Source organism: Mus caroli, chromosome 2 (genome assembly GCF_900094665.2).
Source record: "Mus caroli chromosome 2, CAROLI_EIJ_v1.1, whole genome shotgun sequence".
NCBI lineage: Eukaryota > Metazoa > Chordata > Mammalia > Rodentia > Muridae > Mus > Mus caroli.
Genome location: NC_034571.1, coordinates 61148169 through 61170067, shown reverse-complemented (window position 1 = coordinate 61170067; position 21899 = coordinate 61148169). Strand labels below are relative to the sequence as shown.

Here is a 21899-nt window from a genome sequence, read left to right as displayed (position 1 = left end):
TAGTGTTGTAATATATTTTCACTGGTAATTATAACTTTCTATTTCTTTCAAAAGAGGATGAGAAAATCAGTTTAAGTGGAAAAAACTCAGTTTAGCTCAAGGTTTCAGAACTGTTGGTCCATGGTCACCTAGCTCTATTGTTTTTGAGTTTGTGGTAAGGCAGAGCATTATGACAATGAGCAGAACCAAACAAACTGCTCATCTCAAGATGGCCAAGAGGCAGGGGAAGTCCAGAGTGGGGTTGGGGGTGGGAGATAAATGAAGGGACAAAGGACAAAATGAGCCCTTCAAGGGAATATCACCAGTGATTTTTGTTCTTACTCTAAGTATGCCTGAGCCTAATAGTTCTCTGCTGTCTTTCAATATCTCATGAAGATTGGCCCCATAATGCATTAATCCACTCATGAGCTTAGAATCATTTTGATTCAATCAATAATATTCCCAAAGGCACTAACTCTGACTCTGTGCAATGAAGGAAAAGCCTTCGACACCAGAACTCCTGTGCAAACAATGAAGACTGAAACTGTCTGAAATCACCACACATAATTATTTACTTATGCATTGTTTTCCTCTATACACCAACATCCACATACACCAAGCAAATGAACCTCCCCACAGTTAGTGATTTTGTTTCACATTTTTATCTTCATAACCATTCACTGGCCCATAAAAGCTTTTCAGTAGGTATTTTATGAATAAAGCATGAGGATGTAAAAATGAATGAATGTTTATTAACAGGCATCAAGCCTAACTGTTTGTATATATGTCTATATTCATTAACTCACTTGCTATATGACTCTTCCAGTTTACATCTTGCAATGCTATATTGTTCAAATTCTTCCTAAACAGGATATTTTTATTACTTGGAGGGATCCAAAGATGCTCTTCTTTGCGGTTTCAGCACAGATTCAGGGTATGTAACATTTGCTCTACTTTCAGTTTAAGTTTAAGTGTTGCAGAAGAAAATCTCATGCTGAAGACCAAATCTATATTAATTTTCACAAATTTCATGTCATTGACTTTGCTCATTTTATCTAACAATGAGAACAAAGACTTTACAATGTTTACAGTTGATACATTCTGGAAACAAGGCTGATCAAGAGCTAAGACTTCAATCTAGACAAAATACTGGTCATGGAAATCTTGAAAAAGAAATATATATATATATATATATATATATATATATATGTATATGTATATATGAATATATTTGAAATATATGTGTATATGTGTATATATACATATATATACATGTATATATGTGTGTGTATGTGTATATGTGTATATATATGTGTGTGTGTGTGTATATATATATATATTTCTTCCTAAAAGCTCATTCAAAGTTAGTTGGCTAGTTTAAGGGTTTTCTTCTTGGAAAGGAGAGTAACAAAACAGGCTCTTTCCATCTCCATGTTCTCCATTGCTTAACACAGTATGATAACTAAGTGTATGGCTCTGACCACTCTGCATAGGATCCAGTAGACTAGGGTAAAGTTATTTTGATACCCTTCTGTTTATGCAAATGCCATTTTGCTATTTCTCCATGCGGCACCTTCAGCTTCCAGGGGAGCTCTTCTCCTGCTCTCCCTCCCATCAAGACATCTCTTCATCAGGCTCTGAGAACTCTGCCAACCTCAGAGTCAGCAGTGTTGTCCCTCCCCCAAGTCCACAGGACACAATGTTCATCTAAGACAACTAAAGCCCCATCTGGCACCTTTAGGAAGTAAAAAGGTTTAAAGCCACAAATCTTTATGAACACTTACAAATGTTCTATCATTTTTGTTCTTGGGACTAGTTCATTCCAAGAATAACTTTCAGAGAAGCTGTTTCACTGGAGGCCTTCATTTCAAACCCTATTGTTTTTAGAAGATGAACATAGTGCGGCTTATGCCATCTACCATTTGCTAAATGGTACTATGGACAGATAGTGGGAAAATCATGTTTTTTCTAAGTTGGAAATCAATCTTAAGTCTTTGAGGTAAGTTATTTTGTTGTTTCCACTGCAGGAAAGTATACCTTTAATAGTTTAAGTAATTTGGCCAAATAATCAATTAGTAAATAATAGAATGGGATTTTATACCCTTTCTTTTGGATCCCTCACACTCTTCCTCACACTCAAACCTCTGCTCCTTAGCTACACACTGAAGATATTCTGACCTATAATTTTCTTGTTGATCTGTAGGCAGTGTCCAGAAGGGTACGAGTGTGTGACAGCTGGCAGAAACCCAGATTATGGCTACACAAGCTTTGACACATTCGGCTGGGCCTTCTTGGCCTTGTTTCGGCTAATGACTCAGGACTACTGGGAGAACCTTTATCAACAGGTGAGCAGCAACAGAAACACGCACGTCTGAAGGCAGTCAGTGTCTGGTATATGCATCTCCTGCCTTATGAGCTATTGTAATTGCTGTTGTTTTCATTTTATTTCTGCAGACAGTCTGGGACTCCCTAATGTGCATTATTAAAATTACAGGCAATTTACTTGGATGATATGAGAACAGATAGTTCTTAAGTCATCAATAATTTTCTGCTGTGTCTGACCAGCGTTAATTTTTAAGTCTTCCATCTTCTTTGGTATATGCATTGGTTCCAACAAAAAGACAAAAGAACAATGCAATTCTCTTGAGCTGCCTTTGCAGACTCAGCACTTTTGTCACATGCCCAGGTTGACTGTACCTGTTAGACTCTCATGTAATGGGCCCACCATGCTTTAGTGTTGAACCCTCTCTACCATGAACTCTCAGTTCTTCTCCAAACTTTCCTTTCTCTTTTCAACTACTTCCTCCTCTGGACTTCATGGCTCTTCATAGTACTCAGCTTACAATGCCAGCCTGACAACAGTAACTGTCCCTACACATGGCCGTCTGCTCTAGCGTGGATGGAAGGTGCTTGCCGTTATGGCCTCTGTGTATTTATTTTAGAGTCTCAACACCCCATCCCCAAAGGAAAATGGTTGAAATAACTATTTTATTATTCCATGTAGCAGTACATTTTTTTCTCAGAGTTGCCACAGGCTTATTTTATATTTACTTCTGTAAATATTATAAATGGCTATGCAATTATATAAAAAGACACTTTGTAGGAAAATAAAAGTAACTGACATAATTCGAGGGCAGAATTGGAATCTTAGAATGCTGTACTGTTGGCCTCACGTACTTTGTCTTGCTCCAACAAACATATCCAGTGACACAGTCATGAATCGTCATAGCAGTCCCCAGCTTAATAACATAGAAAAGAAGGTCATTTTAACTCAAAATTAAATGAATAAAACACATGAATAAAACCACTGGCATAATTTTACAAAGGGAGTCTCAAGATGGGCATATTTAAGTTCAGATATGGAAACTAGGCTTTCTCACACATTGGTAGTAACTTTTGCAGAAAGTTAATGAAAATCAAAATAAATGTTCTCATCCACCTAATAATTCAAGTCTTAGGAATTTATTCAAGAGAAAAATCATAGTTATAATGGAGTGATAAAGCAGATCACAGAGTAACGAAACATTGAGGATTTCAGCAGTAGATAGTTTTTATTAATATCTCTGCACTATTTTGAATTAACCTAAAAGTGTGCTGCATGGCAAGATACACTGCATTTAAAAATTATCAATGATTATTCCAGATTAAAAAAAAAAACTCTGAGGTCAATAGATTAATTCCTTATATAAGGTATCTGTTTAGGTCAAAATGTGATATGGTTATTTATGCATTTAAAAGGAAAGAATAGAATCTAACCAAAAAAGGGGCCTGTTTCAAAAAGTTAAAAGACAGCATGGGGGAGGGGTAAAGTTAGTGTTAATTTAAATATTGTGGAAAATGAAGAATTGTTATATCATTATATTTCAGTTTAATGAAGAATCAAGCCTTAATGTATATATAAGATTGCTGTATTTTTTATATAAAAAGTTTGTTTAATACTGATTTTCTTCAAAGATATTATCTTTATTTATCTTTCTACAACAAAATTATACAAAAATGTCTGTTTTACACATTCATTATATACCAGCTGCAATAAAAACCTTAGTGGAATTTTTGTATTACTAAAATAATCATCTCTCTTTTTTGCTCCCCATAGACTCTGCGTGCTGCTGGCAAAACCTACATGATTTTCTTTGTCGTGGTGATATTTCTGGGATCCTTTTACCTGATAAACTTGATCCTGGCTGTGGTAGCCATGGCGTACGAGGAACAGAACCAGGCCAACATCGAAGAAGCTAAACAGAAAGAGTTAGAATTTCAGCAGATGTTAGACCGACTCAAAAAAGAGCAGGAAGAAGCCGAGGTAGTATTTGTTATTACAAACACGAAGGCAAAGCAGGTGGGACAAGGGTCTTTCCATGAAGATTCTTCTTGTTCTGGCCTGAAAGGCTAAGAAGCGTGTTCTGTTTTCTACATAAATAGCATCTATCTTTTTCTAACGTGCTTGAAGGAATGAGCTCAAAACTGAGCCTCACACAACAATCTCCCAGGTTTTTTTTTTCTCTTTTCTTTTCTTTTCTTTTCTTTTCTTTTCTTTTCTTTTCTTTTCTTTTCTTTTCTTTTCTCTTCTCTTCTCTTCTTTTCTTTTCTTTCTTTTTCTTTTCTCTTCTTTTCCTCTCTCTCTCTCTCTCTCTCTCTCTTTCTTTCTTTTTTTGATACTTTCTTTATTTACCCTTCAAATGTTATTCCCTTTCCCAGTTTCCTCCCCCAGAAACCCCGTATCTCGTCTCCTCTGCCCCTGCTATGGTGAGGGTGCTCCCCCACCCGCCCATCCACTCCTGCCTCCCTGCCCTGGCATTCCCCTACACTGGGCCATCGAACGAAGCCCAAGGACCAAGGGCCTCTCCTCCCATTGATGCCTGACAAGGCCATCCTCTGCTACATAGGCGGCTGGAGCCATGGGTCCCTCCATGTGTACTCTTTGGCTGGTGGTTTTGTCCCTGGGAGCTCTGGTTGGTTGATTATTGTTGTTCTTTCTATGGGGTTGCAAGTCCCTTCAGCTCCTAATCCTTTCTCTAACTCCTCCATTGCGGGCCCCATGCTCAGTCCAATGGTTGGCTGAAAGTATCTACCTCTGTATATGTCAGGCTCCCAGATTCCTAACAGACTGTCTGAGATGTCGATTACATGCCGATTACCTAGAACACTTCAGCATTCCGTTAATAAGCATATAAGAAGTGTGTGCACATTTTCAGCTTTAGTCAACTTCATAGATAGTCCATTCTGATTGCTGCCACCCTAGCCTTCTCTTGCTCCCCCTCACCCCCCACCCAATTACCTGATAACCCCTCCCCTTTCTAGTCCCTTCCCACGGCCTTGTTTTTTTCTCTCCTTTTTTTCCTAACTCACTGCGTTTAATCAGGGCCGTCTGTGTCGATGGATTAGCTACTACTCACTTTACCCTGGTGAACTCAGAAGTGGGCACAGGGCTGAAGAGAATGTCTGTTTCTCCCACAATCCATCAGTAGCTTATAATTCAGCAGAGAGGATGTGGCTGCATGGGCCCTCTCTGTATATGAATGAATGAATGCTGAACCGCTCAGTATTGCACCAACCCACTGCTGACCTCTGTTATGGTGCCGCGATTACATTGATTGTGTCCTTGGTACAACACAGAGCTTCATAGCTCCCATCCCTATGTCCTGGGCTCTTACTGTCTTCCTGTCATCACCACGCTTTGTTCCTAGAGCCTTGAAGAAGGATATGAACGTCCTCCTGAGCTGAGCACGCAGCTGTCACTCTCGGTGTCTCGAGCAGCCAGGCATTTCTTCATTCACTGTCTTTCACTGGTTAGAGCAGTTTCTCAGTGAAGACTGGGAGTAGCATCTGTTGAGAAGAATAAGCATAACTATTTAGAAGGCAGCTTGTCACCTTGTCAATTTAGTTAGTTAGCATTAGTAAGTTCTCAGGTAGGGCTTAAGACTTCTGTAGTCATGGGTTTGTAAGTTATTTTGTAAGTTAGTTAGTACCAGACACAGATTCTGTTTTGTGAAGTGAACCCCATGACTGTAAGAAATTTTAACTGCAATGTTAAAGTTAGTCTATAAGGTAGAGAAAAAGAATGTTCATTAACCTTTGTCGATGTTATATAACCTCTGCAAAGGCATTCTTCCAGAGGAAAGGCTGGGAAGACCTGTTCAAGCACAGGTAACCCCAAACAGCAAAAGCTTTAAAACTTGTCAGAGCCTTTGAATAGTCAATCTCCTGAATGACTCTCAAATTAGCCGGGGACAATAATCAGTGGGTGATGTGGGAAAACACAAATATATAAATAAGTGTAGCTTAGAGTTAAAATTCAGAAATACAATTCATTTTCCAAAAGTCTAAGAACTTGCAATAGGATTATGATATTTTTTGTGTCTTGACCCTTTATTCATCTATAAAATTATGAGTTTTGAGGAAATTCTGCCATGAGGAAAACGTTGATAAAATTATAATAGGTTGAACAATAGGATGCACTCACAATCTAAATATTACACAAATATGTAAACAATCTGGAGAATTATTTACCAAAGCTCTTTGCTGATGGTATGATTGCAAGAACTTTTTTTTTTTTTTACATCCTATTGGTCGATTTTTTTTTCTAGTTTTCTTACATAATTCTCCCTTAGTCTTGGAAAATTCATACACATATACAATAAACATGATTCCTAACTTCCCCTTCCCATTTTCATGTCCTTTTGATAACCCACTAAGTCTAATTAGTACTGCCCATAGGTGCATGGTTGTGGGGCATCCCTTGGACCCCAGGAAAACTACCAGTGACTGTGCACACCAAGAACCATGAATCTCCCTCCCCAGCTGCCATTAACTGCCAGTATCCCCTCAGTAAGGGGTAGGACCCAGACAGAAGCTTAGCCACCTCTGTTTGAAATTTGTTTGGTTTGCTCTTGTACAGGTCTTGTGCCAGTAACCTCAGTTGCTATGAGTTCTTGTTCAAGATGGCCACATCCTGTCCAGAAGCCAACATTTTATAGTTCCTATTCTCTAGAACTTGCATTATATATTTTTTAAATCAATCATTCCATTCATTTACATCTCAAATGATATCCCACTTCCCCGTTACCCCTTCTACCAACCCCCCCCCCACTCCATTACATTATTTTTACCACCTTTACTGCAATGTTCCCTGGGCCTGGCTGTGGGGGAGGGGGTTGAGTGACGTCCCATTTAGGGTTGAACACTTGTTTCTTATTCTCATTCCTTAGACCAGTTATGCATGTCTGCATTAACTCTTTTCCCACTGCAAGAAACATAAGCTTCTATGACCAAGGCTAAGGACAGCCCAAGTTTGTGGGTAGAAACATAAATATTTAGAAGGCAACTTAACACCATCTCATTCAGCAAAATAGCCAGGGATGTCACAAACCCTATAGTAGAACCTAGTAGTATTATTTTATTTTTAAAGAGCATTTTAAAGAGATGATACGGGTACCTTCTATGCCAAGTACACCTCAGTTTTGAGATTTCACCAATATCTTAAGATATTCATTGACCTTTACTATTTTTCTTGACATAGTATTTCCTTTGTAACTTATTTTCATTTTCAGATATGCCACTCTCATAATGCTCTTGGGTACCTGATTCTACAGGTTGCGCTTAGTTGCTTACCTAATAGGCAAACACATTATATAAACGTTTTATATTTTGTATTACATATTTATATTATACAAAGGTTTATGCAAACATATTATACAAAAATATTAATGCACAATCTATGCAAGTATTATATTGAAAAATACTTGTAAAACTTTAACACATTTAGTACTTCAATTTGCTTAAGTCTCGGGAAGTTCACAACACATAAGCATTGAGTTGCAAAGCACCTGATTACTATAACGTGTGATAGGAAGATAATATGCTGTGTATGCTTGTTGGTCATAGTGCAACAAAACATACGTCACTTCCTAGACATGTATCTGCATGCACAGCTCTTTCTTTTTATTATTTATTTTATTTTTCTGAATTGGGAAATTACTTAAATGCTGGGATTGTCTTGGTCCAACAGGCGATCGCTGCAGCCGCTGCTGAGTACACGAGTTTAGGGCGGAGCAGGACTATGGGACTCTCTGAGAGCTCTTCAGAAACCTCCAGGCTGAGCTCAAAGAGTGCCAAGGAGAGAAGAAACCGAAGAAAGAAAAAAAAACAGAAGCTGTCCAGTGGCGAGGAAAAGGGTGACGATGAGAAGCTGTCCAAGTCAGGGTCAGAGGAAAGCATCCGAAAGAAAAGCTTCCATCTCGGCGTGGAAGGGCACCACCGGGCTCGGGAAAAGAGGCTGTCCACCCCCAACCAGGTACTGCGAGCCCACCAGGTGGGGCTCCACAGCCAAAAGGTAGCAGCACAAGGGTTAACTCTGGGGTCAAAGCTCAGGAGAGAAAGGTGGTTGCACCACCATGTTTTACCCAAAACACTAACTTCTGCTGGGCGTTCAGGGAAAGAAGAGAGAGAAGTGTATGTTTTCCTTTCTTTCTTTTTTACTTGGCTTCCCATTTTCATAAAAAGCTTGTTATCTCAGAACTGTCATACCTTCTCTAGGAAACATTTTTTTTTAAATAAAAGAAAATGTTCCTGAAAACCACTGTAGAGATGAAGAGATTTTTTTTTTATTTTTTACTCCTTGGATTAATCTTCATAGTTGTACTCAGTCAATCATTTTAATATCTCATTCATGTCAAGATGAGGATGAGGAAAGGAGAGGAGAGGAGAGAAGAGGGGAAGGAAGAAAAGAAGGAAGGAGGAAAGGAAAAAGAAAGGGAGAGAGGGAGGAAGGGAGTCTAATCTTCGACTGGTGTATCTATTTTCTTCGGTTCCCTAGAACAGCAGGTACCAAAAGCACCGGGCACCCAATTTGGGATTTTGCCCATGCCTTTGACATCCTCCACCCCAAGCACAGAAACTACTGATTGGTTAGTAAATGAATCTTTCCCCTCTGGAATGTCCCTCTCCTCATCTTGTTTTTCACATTGAATCTACATCCCAGTTCCCTGCAACCCCATGGGATGAACAGTGGCTCCAGAGCTACTAAACATCCGCACATCATACACCTCACCTCGACTGTTAACACAGAAATAAACATATGGGTCACTCTGATGAACCAATTGGCTATGGCTGCCTTTCTCAGCTTCCACTAACCTTCCTGGATTATATTCCCTAACTGGAATGCTCACTGTAGCTGAAAACTTTCACTCTTTCCTTGTCTCTCTTAAACTTTTTCCCCTTTTCCCCCAAGATTGGTCTCAAACTCTCTATTATAGCCAACGATGACCTTGAACTTTTGATCTTTTTCCTTCTGCCTCTCCAGTGCTGGGATTATAGCTATTGGTTACCACGTCCACTTTATGCAGTTTTGGGATTTGAACTTTGGACTATAGGCATACTAGGCAAGCACACTACCAACTTAGCTGTGTTCCCAACCTAGCAGTCCCTTCTCACTGCTAATTTTCTTCATTAATCTCTCCTGTCACAGCAGCATTTTTCTTCCCCTGTTTTGCTCAAGCAAAATAATCCTTCAATAATCCTTCGAACATTTCCTTGTGCTCTGAGTTCTCCCAACCTGACCTTCCATGCATTGTCGAGGATTACTGTCATCGTCTTTGCCATAGTTTGAAGTTTCCAACCTCTGTTACAAAGGACTGCTGACTACCAGATAAGCACAGAAGTTAAAGACAAAAACCCATCCTTATCTGTAAATACTACAGTCCAGAAGGGAAACAAATCTTGAATCCATATGATACTAGCACAAAGAAAGATAAGAGGGAGTGGAGGCCTGTTCTCTGGCAAAGCTCATGTCCTATTTATTTGCCTTGGTTCCCAGTGCCTGCCAGCCACTTTATATAGAAAGAATTTACCTATAGGGTTGCAGATCCCTTTAGCTCCTTGGTTACTTTCTCTGGCTCCTCCATTGGGGGCCCTGTGATCCATCCAATAGCTGACTGTGAGCATCAACTTCTGTATTTGCTAGGCCCCGGCATAATGTCAGAAGAGACAGCTATATCTGGGTCCTTTCAGCAAAATCTTGCTAGTGTATGCAATGGTGTCAGCGTTTGGAAGCTGATTATGGGATGGATCCCTGGATATGGCAGTCTAACCAGTACACCCCCACCCCCACCCCCCGGAGCTTGTGTCTCTAGCTGCATATGAATCAGAAGATGGCCTAGTCAGCCATCAGTGGAAAGAGAGGCCCATTGGTCGTGCAAACTTTATATGCCTCAGTATAGGGGAGCCAAGGCCAAGAAGTGGGAGTGGGTGGGTGGGGGAGTGGTTAGGGGAGACTCTCGGGGACTTTTGGGATAGCATTGGAAATGTAAATGAAATAAATACCTAATAGAAAAAAAAAGAATTTACATGTATAGGATTTAGTACTTCTAAATAATCAGCTCTGGATTTTCGCTTTTGGAAAGAGTTTGTCCTGGATAGGAGTCTATGAAGGTGACAGTTTTCCCCTGCTCCCTTGGGAACAACTTCCCATGGCATATACACATGCAGAGTTTTAATAGACACTGTCTCTTAATTTCACTGGTTATTCGAGCCTTTGAGGCATATCCCACTGCCTGCATATCTATAAACCGATGAGTTCCCCAGACCACACCATGGAAGGAAACAACTGATTTCCAGACTCACGCCTTACCACAGGGCCCTCCGCCCAACAATAAATACAATTTTCAAGTTTCAATTTCTAAACGAACTAAAGAACTGATCGATGAAAACGCCAAACAATGAGTTTTCATTATTAGCATTGGACAGATCCCTTTCCTTGTCCGAGGGGGCGGGATGAATTCTTCTAATTATTGCAACCTTTATTTGTTAGAATTGGAGTAATTGGATTGCTTATCCTTTTTTTTTGTTGTTATTTTCTTTATTTACATTTCAAATGCTATCCCGAAAGTCCCCTATACCCTTCCCCCGCCCTGCTTCCCTACCCACCCACCCCCACTTCTTGGCCCTGGCATTCCTCTGTAGTGGGGCATATGAAGTTTGCAAGACCAAGGGGCCTCTCTTCCCAATGATGGCCGACTAGACCGTCTTCGGTTACATATGCAGATTGCTTATCTTTTAAATACGTTTCTTGTAAGCAAACACGAGATCACTGGGCTCAGTGATTTAGTGGTTATTTCATGAAGTCTGTTCTTATTTGTAGGAGCTCTAGCAGACGCTTACTGACTTTTTTTTTTTCCTCCGCAGTCACCACTCAGCATTCGTGGGTCCTTGTTTTCTGCCAGGCGCAGCAGCAGAACAAGTCTCTTCAGTTTTAAGGGGCGAGGAAGAGATCTGGGATCTGAAACGGAATTTGCTGATGATGAGCATAGCATTTTTGGAGATAACGAGAGCAGAAGGGGTTCATTATTCGTACCCCATAGACCCCGGGAGCGGCGCAGCAGTAACATCAGCCAGGCCAGTAGGTCCCCACCAGTGCTGCCGGTGAACGGGAAGATGCACAGTGCAGTGGACTGCAATGGCGTGGTGTCGCTTGTTGATGGACCCTCAGCCCTCATGCTCCCCAATGGACAGCTTCTTCCAGAGGTGATAATAGATAAGGCAACTTCCGATGACAGCGTAAGGATGTTTTCCATAGCTCAGGCATGGCTGAGCTCTTTCTTGTGCATCAGTCATTGTCTCTGCTGGGGGGCCTGCTCTCTGGTCTGTGAATGGCTCTGCATTTCGTGATGCCTCCTCTGTGAAAACACAGGTTTAATTCATAGCTCAGCCCTCAACTTAGGTGTCATAATCACTTAATTAAAATCTATTTTATGGGACTAGAGAGATGGTTCCGTGAATAAGAACCATAGGCACAGCACCCAATTCAGGTAGCTCACAAAATCGGCCACTCTAATTCTGGCTCCAAGAGATCTGGCTCCCTCTTCTGGCTTCAATGGGTACCTCACATACATGTGCATAACAACACACATACAGACAAACAGACACACACAATTAAAATTTTTATACCTCGTGCTGGAAAATATTTACATTTATTTTATGATTACAGATTTTCTAAAAGCATCGCTTTAGAAAACAGTTGCCTATAATATATATGCCTATATAAAAGATGCCTATCGTTTATTGAATAGGCTGACCTTCTTAGAAAGCAGGTTCCGCTCTGTAAAGACACTTGGATCCCCTGGCACCTACTTCTGTTTATTTCAGGTTATTTATTTAATACATGCTTATTGCAAGGGACTTTTCCTTGGGTTGTTGATAAAAACAGCAAACACGTTCTTAAGCTTTGCTCCCTCTGAAGGAGCTGAGTCATTACTATCACTGCAAACAGGGGAGATAAGCCAGAATGTTCACATGTGACCATTGTTCATGAGCAGCTCTGACATCTCCACGAAGGCCCTGTGCCCTAAGGGTATGCCCCGAGCCTCCATCCCCACTGTGTCTCCAAAGGGCGTTAGGCTTCCAAACTTGTATAAAATTCAGAATCTCTGCACTAATTTCTGTAAACGAACGAAATGCACCACTTTCATTTAAATATGTATCTTGTCTGAGGTATATCAGTACAAAATATCCAAAATATATACATTGAAACAAATAAACATAAATTTTAAAATATAGTGATGCTGACATAACAAATTCCAGTCCCTCGGAATTGCTGAAAGCTTAGACAATATCACGTTAGGCTTGACCTGAAAACCAGTCTGGAGTTTTCAGGATACATGTCTCACCCACTCATTATGGTATTCTGCATTACCAAATATCAGCAAGGGCTGCATTAACCCAGCAAGTCTCCACCACCCCTTACACGTCTATGTGTTTGTGGTGGCAAACTGTGTAGTCTTTCAAGTAAGAATTACAGTTCCATCAACGTTATGGCCACACATACATTTCAGTTTGAAAAACAGAAAACTGCATGTGCTCTGGGGTAACTTGCAACCTGTCTGCTTGCATGGCACAAATTAGGCTGCTCTGTTAAGCTGCTTTTCTGTGGAAGTAGCATGTGACCTTTCTATGAAATGGCACTCAGGCTTTGTCTTCCAATGGTGTTTGTAATCTAAAATGTTATTATACAACGTATGTCATACTTGAAGCTGAGTTGACATTTTGTTAGCTAGTGTTTTATTTAAGAGTTTGGTTTTTTGTTTTTGTTTTTTTTGCTTTAGCAGAGAGGGAGAGAAAACTCAAAATCGCAAAAGTAAAAAAGCTAAAATTATTAAAGCCGAAGAATTACAAATGTGATTATTATAGAGGGTAGGCATAGTGCACAGTTTACAGGTATATGTCTGTCCTTGTATGACAATAAAATCTGTACACTGCACACATGCCCATGTGGGAAAGGATTTGTATAGTCGAATTCTTTTTGATTTGGGAGAATAAAAGTCAATTAGAGCATAAAGCAGAGAAAATCCATCACATGCCTGTACACATATATGCAAATGTGTTGTATGTATACATGTCTATATACTGATATGTATACATACATGACTATATACAACTTTGCAAACTTAAAATTATTTATTCATAGTCATATGGTAAAGTACCTACTGTCTATCCCGTAGCACATACATGCTGGTACATGACAGCTGTAGAGTTGTATAATTGTTTATGTATATTATGTGTATGGGGGTGTTGCCTATACTATATATGCCTATATAAAAGTTGCCTATAGCTTATTGAATAAACTGACCTTTTTAGAAGACAGGCTCTTCTAAGAAGTATAGTCTTCTAAAAAAATATTAAGTTTGCTGGTGTGCTTGGAAATGAAGCATTTTCACTTAAAGATGAATATGCCTGGTGTGCCTCTGTTCATATTCCTGCATGCCCTCACTTTTAGAGTTGCACCATGGTTACTTCTTTGAGATGGAGACAGTCTCTCCATGCTGCAACTGTTGCCATTGGTCGGAAACACCTTTTTCAAACTGAGTCACTCAGCACTATCTACCCATCATGTCAGCTATAAGAAAAAAAAAATTCTAAAGTGGTTTTCATTAATGTTGACATCATGATAAATAATCTTGGGAGTAATAATTACAAAAATCAAAGTATGGTACTCTATCCTTTCTACACACACCTCTACAACTCTCGTCTGGTTGCTTTCATGTGTGGCTTTCCCTTGGTAAATGTTGGATTACATTGTATAGGCAAAGAGAACACAATAGCGCCATAATGAGAAAAGCAGCTGCTTTGTTTCTTACTGGAAACAAGTGTATGAGGCAAGATGTTTTCTTATATGCCTCTTACTCATGATGAACATGTGCCCTTTTGAACACAACTAGAAAGTAGCGACATCACCATTTAAATCTAGCAACCAAACCTCTACATTCAATTATTTATTACAGCTACCAAGCATGACTTTATTCTTACATATGTTACCTTAGAGTTTTACTCTTAAGATTGGAATTGATTGCCTTTTTCCCCTTAGGGCACAACTAATCAGATGCGTAAAAAAAGGCTCTCTAGTTCTTACTTTTTGTCCGAGGACATGCTGAATGACCCACATCTCAGGCAAAGGGCCATGAGCAGAGCAAGCATTCTAACCAACACAGTAGAAGGTATGTGATCATAATTTTAGTGTATGTATTGTTTATTAAATCAGTATAAACTGTGGTCACATTTAAATGGATGTGTGAAGTTATTAAGAATGCCTCAAAGGATATTAAGGTGGGAATGAACCACTAAAAAACAATGTTGATTTTATGGATGAGGAGTTAAAAATCCCTTGAGCATATGAGTTTATATGTCACTGCATTCCATTAAACGCTTGAAAAGCAGGTGCTCATTCAAATAAACATCAGCAAATTTGTGTATATGTAAGTGTAGTATGTGTGTGCTATATAAGTAGAAGTTTTAATAGATGAACATTACTTTCACAAAAAAAATTTTATCAGTAGTAATGATAACCTCATGTTGAGGGTTGTATGTGCCTATGTGTATGTGTGCACTTGTGGGTTAACACTGAAGGTTTTCCTCTATTGGCCCCATGTAATTTGGGGGATAGGATCTCTCACTAAGCTTACAGATCACTGATTAAGCCAGACTATCTGACTACCAATCCCAATGATTCTCCTGTCTCCATCTCCTACTGGTAGGATTACAAGCATGAGCCACAATGCTTGACTTTTTACCTGCATTCTAGGGACCAGAAATCAGATCTTTATGACAGACCATCTGAGCCTTCTCCTTAGTCCCGTGCTAGTGTATATTATCTGAGAGGTACCCACAATTCTGCAATTGGTCATTAATGTCACGGCCTTTCTCTGCTTTATTGTACCAATAAATATGTGGTACGAGATTTTTTACATAACCTGCTGAACTTTCAAAGAAAGAGTACTTTTACACAAAACTTAAACCACGTTGTTTGTTTGCATATTAGATTTTGTTGCCGATTTCTACCTGGTAGTGGATAAGCCATAGCAGGGGATGATTTCATGTTGACTGTTTCTTGGTTTGTTTGTTTTCCAGAACTTGAAGAATCTAGACAAAAATGTCCACCATGGTGGTACAGATTTGCTCACACATTTTTAATCTGGAATTGTTCTCCATATTGGATAAAATTCAAAAAGTTCATCTATTTTATTGTAATGGATCCCTTTGTAGATCTTGCAATTACCATTTGCATAGTTTTAAACACCTTGTTTATGGCTATGGAGCACCATCCAATGACTGATGAATTCAAAAATGTACTTGCAGTGGGGAACCTGGTGAGTTCTCTAGAGTGAGCTGTGTCCTCACAGCTTAATGCCTTTGGATGTCACCTTGCCACCTCCTTCTGGTTGTTAAGCCTGTAGGACTATGTAGTTAGTTACGCAGGCATAGAGTTTACCATATGAGTTAAGTTACATACTATTTTAAGATACTTCTTCAGTAGTGTTGATTCCCATAAATAGCAGTACTACTTTCATGTGTGTTATTATTTCAGGAATCACAATGGCTTTTCACTGACAAAATATATGTCAACATTTTAAAAATTTGAATGTTTTTAAAGCTACATTTTATATTCACATTACACTTTCTGAATGAATACAAACTCCACATGTGTTTTTTTTAGATACACTATAGGGGCATTATTCTGAAAGAGTGGTGGTAGGTTATCCAGTCATTTATAATCTCAAAGATTCTGGTTTGAGCCCAGACTTAGTCTCCTATTAGTTATGACCTTGAACAAATATTCAGAGACTTCTGCATTAAATTTTGTTCTTCTTTCCTTATATTCTTCTTTGGCAAAATACAGAACTATGTGCTTTCTATTTACAGATGGAAGCTTAGATCGTGCAAATCAGTGCCTTTCTTCTGCATGCACTATAGCACGTAAACTCAGAAGCCCCACCTTGTCTCCTCTACACCACCACAACTCCAGAGTGGAGCGTTCACTGCCAAGTTTTTGCACCATTCTTTTTTTTCTTTTTCTTTTTTAATGCCCTCACCCCTTCTCTCTGAACCATCCTTGTTCAGCTAAATTCTTTGAGGTAAAGTGTGCCACAAAGATTGGCAGACTTTTTATGTTACATATTTGAGCCCTTTGATACCTGTGTCATGAATTAATTATGATTTGCAATACACTTTATGTGAGCGAATGCTTTCTATCTCTAACTTTATCTCTCCCATGACAGTGAAATCTTTTTTTTTTCTGTGCCTTTAAATCTTCGAAAGTTGAGTTAACATATTCTTTATTACTCTGTGAGTAGAACAAATAAAAAGGGAGATTGGGTCAAAATTTCAGTATCTGAGTAGAAATATGATAGATAAATAGATACATAAGAGGTGATTAAATAGATAAATGATAGAAAAATAAACAGATGATTTGATAGATGATAAATGGATAAATGATAGATAAGAGATATCTAGATAGAAAATTGGATAAATGATATGTAGATAAAAAATAGAAAACTGATAAAGTAGATACAGATGATTGATAGATGATAGATAGATACATAATACTAGATAAATAATAGATGTCAGATGATCAAATAGATAGATGATAATTGATGATCAGATAGATATATGATGACAGATAAACATATAAGAAAGAGAAAGAAAGAAAGGAAGGGAGGGAGGGAGGAAGGGAGAGAGGAAAGTAGAGAGAGAAAGAGATGTATTAACAAAGAATGATTACATAATTGTTAAAGACTGATGATGTCTTTGGAATTCTAATAAGAGCCTTTTAAATATTGTCTCTGATGCTGAAGACTGACATGATAACAAGAGCTTTTTAGGTTTCCGATGCTTATATGAAAATTATTAAAAAAAAAAAAAAAGAAGAAGAAGAAGAATCTATGCCTTGCTCACAGGAAGAAGTGAGACAGTGGACACCTTTGAAGTCTATCTAACACATTTTGTGAAACATAGCCACTGCCAAGTTAATAGTCATTGTCACCATGAGTTGGCTCTATATTTCTCATCAACTGAAAAATGTTGTGTTTCGTTTAGGTCTTCACAGGGATCTTCGCAGCTGAAATGGTACTGAAGTTAATAGCCATGGATCCCTATGAATATTTCCAAGTAGGATGGAATATTTTTGACAGCCTGATTGTGACGTTGAGTTTGGTAGAGCTTTTCCTAGCAGATGTGGAAGGATTATCAGTCCTGCGGTCCTTTAGATTGGTAAGTAGAAGCTAAAGATGCCAGTCTACTCTTATAGTGAGGGGGTAGCAGGATGTTTGGGGTTTCTTTTTTTACTCTATAGTATTATCACTAAAAACTTTTAGAAATTGAGTTAAAGGCAATAACAAGTCGTATATTTAGTAAATAAAGTTAATTCGTTTACAAATGCACTTAAAGTGTTATACCCCATGTTTAATGAGGAACTTGAAACTATGTCCAGTTCTATCTTAAGGTGTATTCTAATAAGGTAGAAACACTTATAATCCTGCATATAATAATGTATTTCACAGCAAGATTATAAGTTTTAGAACTTTATGCATAATATGCCCATAGATTAATGGGCTTAATAATTAAAGTTTAAGTCATTGTCATCCAAATAACTATGCACTCTAGAAATATTAAAAGTTTTAAAAAGTAAAATTAAGGTTTAGCTACCAATTTTAAAAGCAGACAAAGCATGCAAATAAGTTGTAATAAGAATCCTCAATTAAACCTACACACTTTCTTCAAAATAGGTATTGCCATTATTGTGGTAATTATAAAACAACAGCAATATCCAAAGAACAACCAAAACAAAATACTCTCTTTAGCTACACAAAAGTAACGGAATGTGAGGTATGCTGCAAACTTAAAACAAAAATCAAGAGTGGAAATACTGAAAACTCTTTCATGACTAATTGTAAACTTTGTTTTTAGCTGCGAGTCTTCAAGTTGGCAAAATCCTGGCCCACACTGAATATGCTCATTAAGATCATCGGCAACTCGGTGGGTGCTCTGGGCAACCTGACCCTGGTGCTGGCCATCATCGTCTTCATTTTTGCTGTGGTCGGCATGCAGCTGTTTGGAAAGAGCTACAAGGAGTGTGTCTGCAAGATCAATGAGGACTGCAAGCTGCCGCGCTGGCACATGAACGACTTCTTCCACTCGTTCCTGATCGTGTTCCGCGTGCTGTGTGGGGAGTGGATAGAGACCATGTGGGACTGCATGGAGGTCGCGGGCCAGACCATGTGCCTTATTGTTTACATGATGGTCATGGTGATTGGGAACCTTGTGGTACGTAAGAGCTATTCTTATATTTAAATTTTCTACTGCAATTATTTCCTGATGTCATTGCTGTAATTTTAAACTTAACTTTATTTCAGAAACAAAATAATATCTTTAATCTCCTTGGCCAGAAAAACCTGTATTTATATTTTTCAAAATTACTTCCTAAAGTTTGTCATATGAATTAAGACTGTGGTTTTCAAACCTCTTAAAACATGACCAGTCATTAGATATGAAACTATGGTGGTGAATAATGCATGATTAAATTAATAATCAAAAACTGATGAAACAAGGCAAATGAGAACACTGGTTATCAGTACTTATAGTCATGAAACTACCAAGTGGGCCAAACTTAGTTTGGTCGCTGCCTCTGTATGACCCTTTGAGTAACAAAGGGTTTCCAAGGTTTACAATGACTAAAAAGAATAAACGGAGACTATTTTGTGTTATATGTACATCATGTGAAAAGGTTAAAATTTTAGTGCCCATACAAAGCTTTATAGAAAAATGGATATATTTACTCATTTACAATTTACCTATAGCTGAATTTATGCCCAGCATTCAAAGAGAGGAACTGCTTAAATGTCCCATGTCCTACAAAGTACCATTTATTTATTACATAGCCCTTTACAGAAAAATTTACCACCCGCTAGTTTGTAGCATTTCTTTCAAGTAGCAATCTCCTTGTGTATGCAATTAGTGTTTTCTTGGTTTCTAATTTTGTTTTTTGTTTTTTGGTTTTTTTCGTCCATATACTGGTTGGTAAAAATCTCCAAAGCTTCCAGAAAAGAGAAAATTAGATAAAATATTCTTCTATGAGCCATTCAACTTGCTTTACAAATCCACTATCCTGGCTTGTCCTAGTAGTGGTCCGCTTGGCATCAAATCATTTGATAACCATATGGTAAATATATTTACTCCCACTGGCTTCAGAACAAAGTAACTAAATATTTTTGCCCCTGTAGCTTCCATTGAAGAATGAGGGTTAGAGAACAGATCAGAAAATCTCCATTCATCAGATCACACAGTAAATAAGAACATGGGAAAGTACATAGCGTACACTAAACAATGATAATTCTATATTCTTGCTGCATTTACTAATCATCATGAATTGTCATTCTGTAATTCCTTACCACCCTCACATAGTGAGAGTGCATTTTCTTTTTTTTTCTTTTTTTTATAATTTTTAACTTTTTTTTAATTAGATATTTTTTCATTTACATTTCCAATGCTATCCCAAAAGTCCCCATACCCTCTCCCCCCACTCCCCTCCACTTCCACTCCCACTTCTTGGCCCTGGCATTCCTCTGTACTGAGGGATATAAAGTTTGCAAGACCAATGGGCCTCTCTTTCCACTGATGGCCAACTAGGCCATCTTCTGATACATATGCAGCTAGAGACAAGAGCTCGGGGGGTACTGGTTAGTTCATATTGTTGTTCCACCTATAGGGTTGCAGACCCCTTTAGCTCCTTGGGTACTTTCTCTAGCTCCTCCATTGGGGGCCCTGTGATCCATCCAATAGCTGACTGTGAGCATCTACTTCTGTGTTTGCTAGGCCCCGGCATAGCCTCACGTACTCACTGATAAGTGGATATTAGCACAGAAACTTAGAATACCCAAGGTACAAGATACAATTTGTAAAACACATGAAACTCAAGAAGCATGAAGACCAAAGTGTGGACACTTTGCCCTTTTTAGAATTGAGAGTGCATTTTTTTAGTGTGATAGTTTAACAAATCCTTCTAATATGCAAAAATACATATGGTCTTCTTTTGGTCTCAAATTCATGATCCTCCTGGGAGATGGCATTACGAGAATGTAATACTGTGTTTAGCTAAAGAACTTAAGTTTTGTGTATTGCTAGCAAATTTCATGTATCTTCTCTATTTTATGTCAAAATTTTGTAAGTTAAAGCAAACAAACGAATGGATGTAGTTCTTTTCTATATGCTAGTAGTGTGTTAGTAGCAAAAAATGATGTAAAATAAAAAAGTATCAGGCGAGCAAGCAGTGATGAATATAGTTAGGGATATTAAGGAAAATGCTCTTCTTGTAGTAAAGAATGAGAAGTTCTAGACGTATAGTCTTGGAAAGCTTTGAAGCAAGTCTTTGAAGAAAAACAATGTAATATTTGGGCATGAGAACAAATCTGAGAGGAATTTTTTTCCTTTGAGAAGAAAAATAGATTGATAGTAAAACATGAGGGAGTGTTAAGTCTACATGGAACTAGCTATAAATAACTCACATGTCAGTCATAAAGTATTGAACCAATACAGTAAACAAGAACAGAAGTTTGGCTCTTTTTCCTGGCGCCTTCTTCCCAGACACCAGCTGTCAGAAACTCACTGAAGTGGATGATGAATGCAGACTTCATACTTTCTATATGAAGTGTATGAACACAGAAGTATCTGTAGGTACTCCAGGTGAAAAGTCGAAGGCTTATGGAATCCAAATCAATGGTGGGAAGGACAAACAAGGCTTTCCCATGAAGTCAGGTGGCTTGACCTCTGACAGAGTGTACCTACCTTCGAGTAAGGAGCGTTGTATTTTATAGACCAAGGAGAACTGGAGAGAGAGAGTACAAGCCTGTTCCCAGATAAATTATGAATGACAGTCTTAGTATTCTCAATATGGATATTATTGAAGAAGGAGAAGAGGAAGAGGAAGAAGAGAAGAAGAAGAAGAAGAAGATGAAAGAAGGAGGAGGAGGAGAAGGAGGAGGAGGGAGGAGAGTAGGAAGAAGAGGAGGAAGAAGAGGAGGGAGAGGAGGGGGGAGGAGGAGGGAGAGTAGAAAGAAGAGGAGGAGGAAGAGCAGGGAGAGGAGAAGGGAGGGGAGGAGGAGGAGGGAGTAACATATCCCTGGACTGACAGATACTGATTAGATCCAAAAGAGCTAGCAGAATTGAAAAGCTTCTCTCTCTCTCTCTCTATCTCATTCTCTCTCTCTCAAAATTATATCCATCAATATATTGTCAAAAAGCCCCATAACAAAGAGGGTGAGAGTCCTATAACAAGAGCACCCAAGATTCAATGCCTTGTTACTTCATGTGACCTGAAACACAAGCACTAATATATTGATCTTCAGAAAAATATATAAGAAAAACTAGGAAGAGGCTGTGGACTATGCTAAACCCTTAGCCAAAATAATGAAGGAAGCCGATACACTAGCAAGATTTTGCTGAAAGGACCCTGATATAGCTATCTCTTGTGAGGCTATGCTGGGGCCTTACAAACACAGAAGTGAAGCCGGGCGTGGTGGCGCACGCCTTTAATCCCAGCACTCGGGAGGCAGAGGCAGGCGGATTTCTGAGTTCGAGGCCAGCCTGGTCTACAAAGTGAG

General features: G+C 38.8%; 1 protein-coding gene across 2 annotated transcripts in view; it reads left to right on the top strand.

Annotated features, from left to right (window-relative positions):
- Scn9a (sodium voltage-gated channel alpha subunit 9) overlaps positions 1-21899 on the top strand; it is a 152273-nt gene that overhangs the window by 80115 nt on the left and 50259 nt on the right. The window contains exons 8-16 of one of the 2 annotated variants that reach the window (XM_021180644.2): positions 850-913; positions 2183-2324; positions 4076-4282; positions 7988-8272; positions 11161-11499; positions 14336-14465; positions 15376-15614; positions 17341-17514; positions 18211-18567. In XM_021180644.2, coding sequence (XP_021036303.1) covers positions 850-913; positions 2183-2324; positions 4076-4282; positions 7988-8272; positions 11161-11499; positions 14336-14465; positions 15376-15614; positions 17341-17514; positions 18211-18567 — 1937 coding nt within the window. Of the gene's footprint in view, positions 1-849; positions 914-2182; positions 2325-4075; positions 4283-7987; positions 8273-11160; positions 11533-14335; positions 14466-15375; positions 15615-17340; positions 17515-18210; positions 18568-21899 lie in introns of both variants that reach the window. The other variant, XM_021180636.2, reaches the window with a different exon arrangement.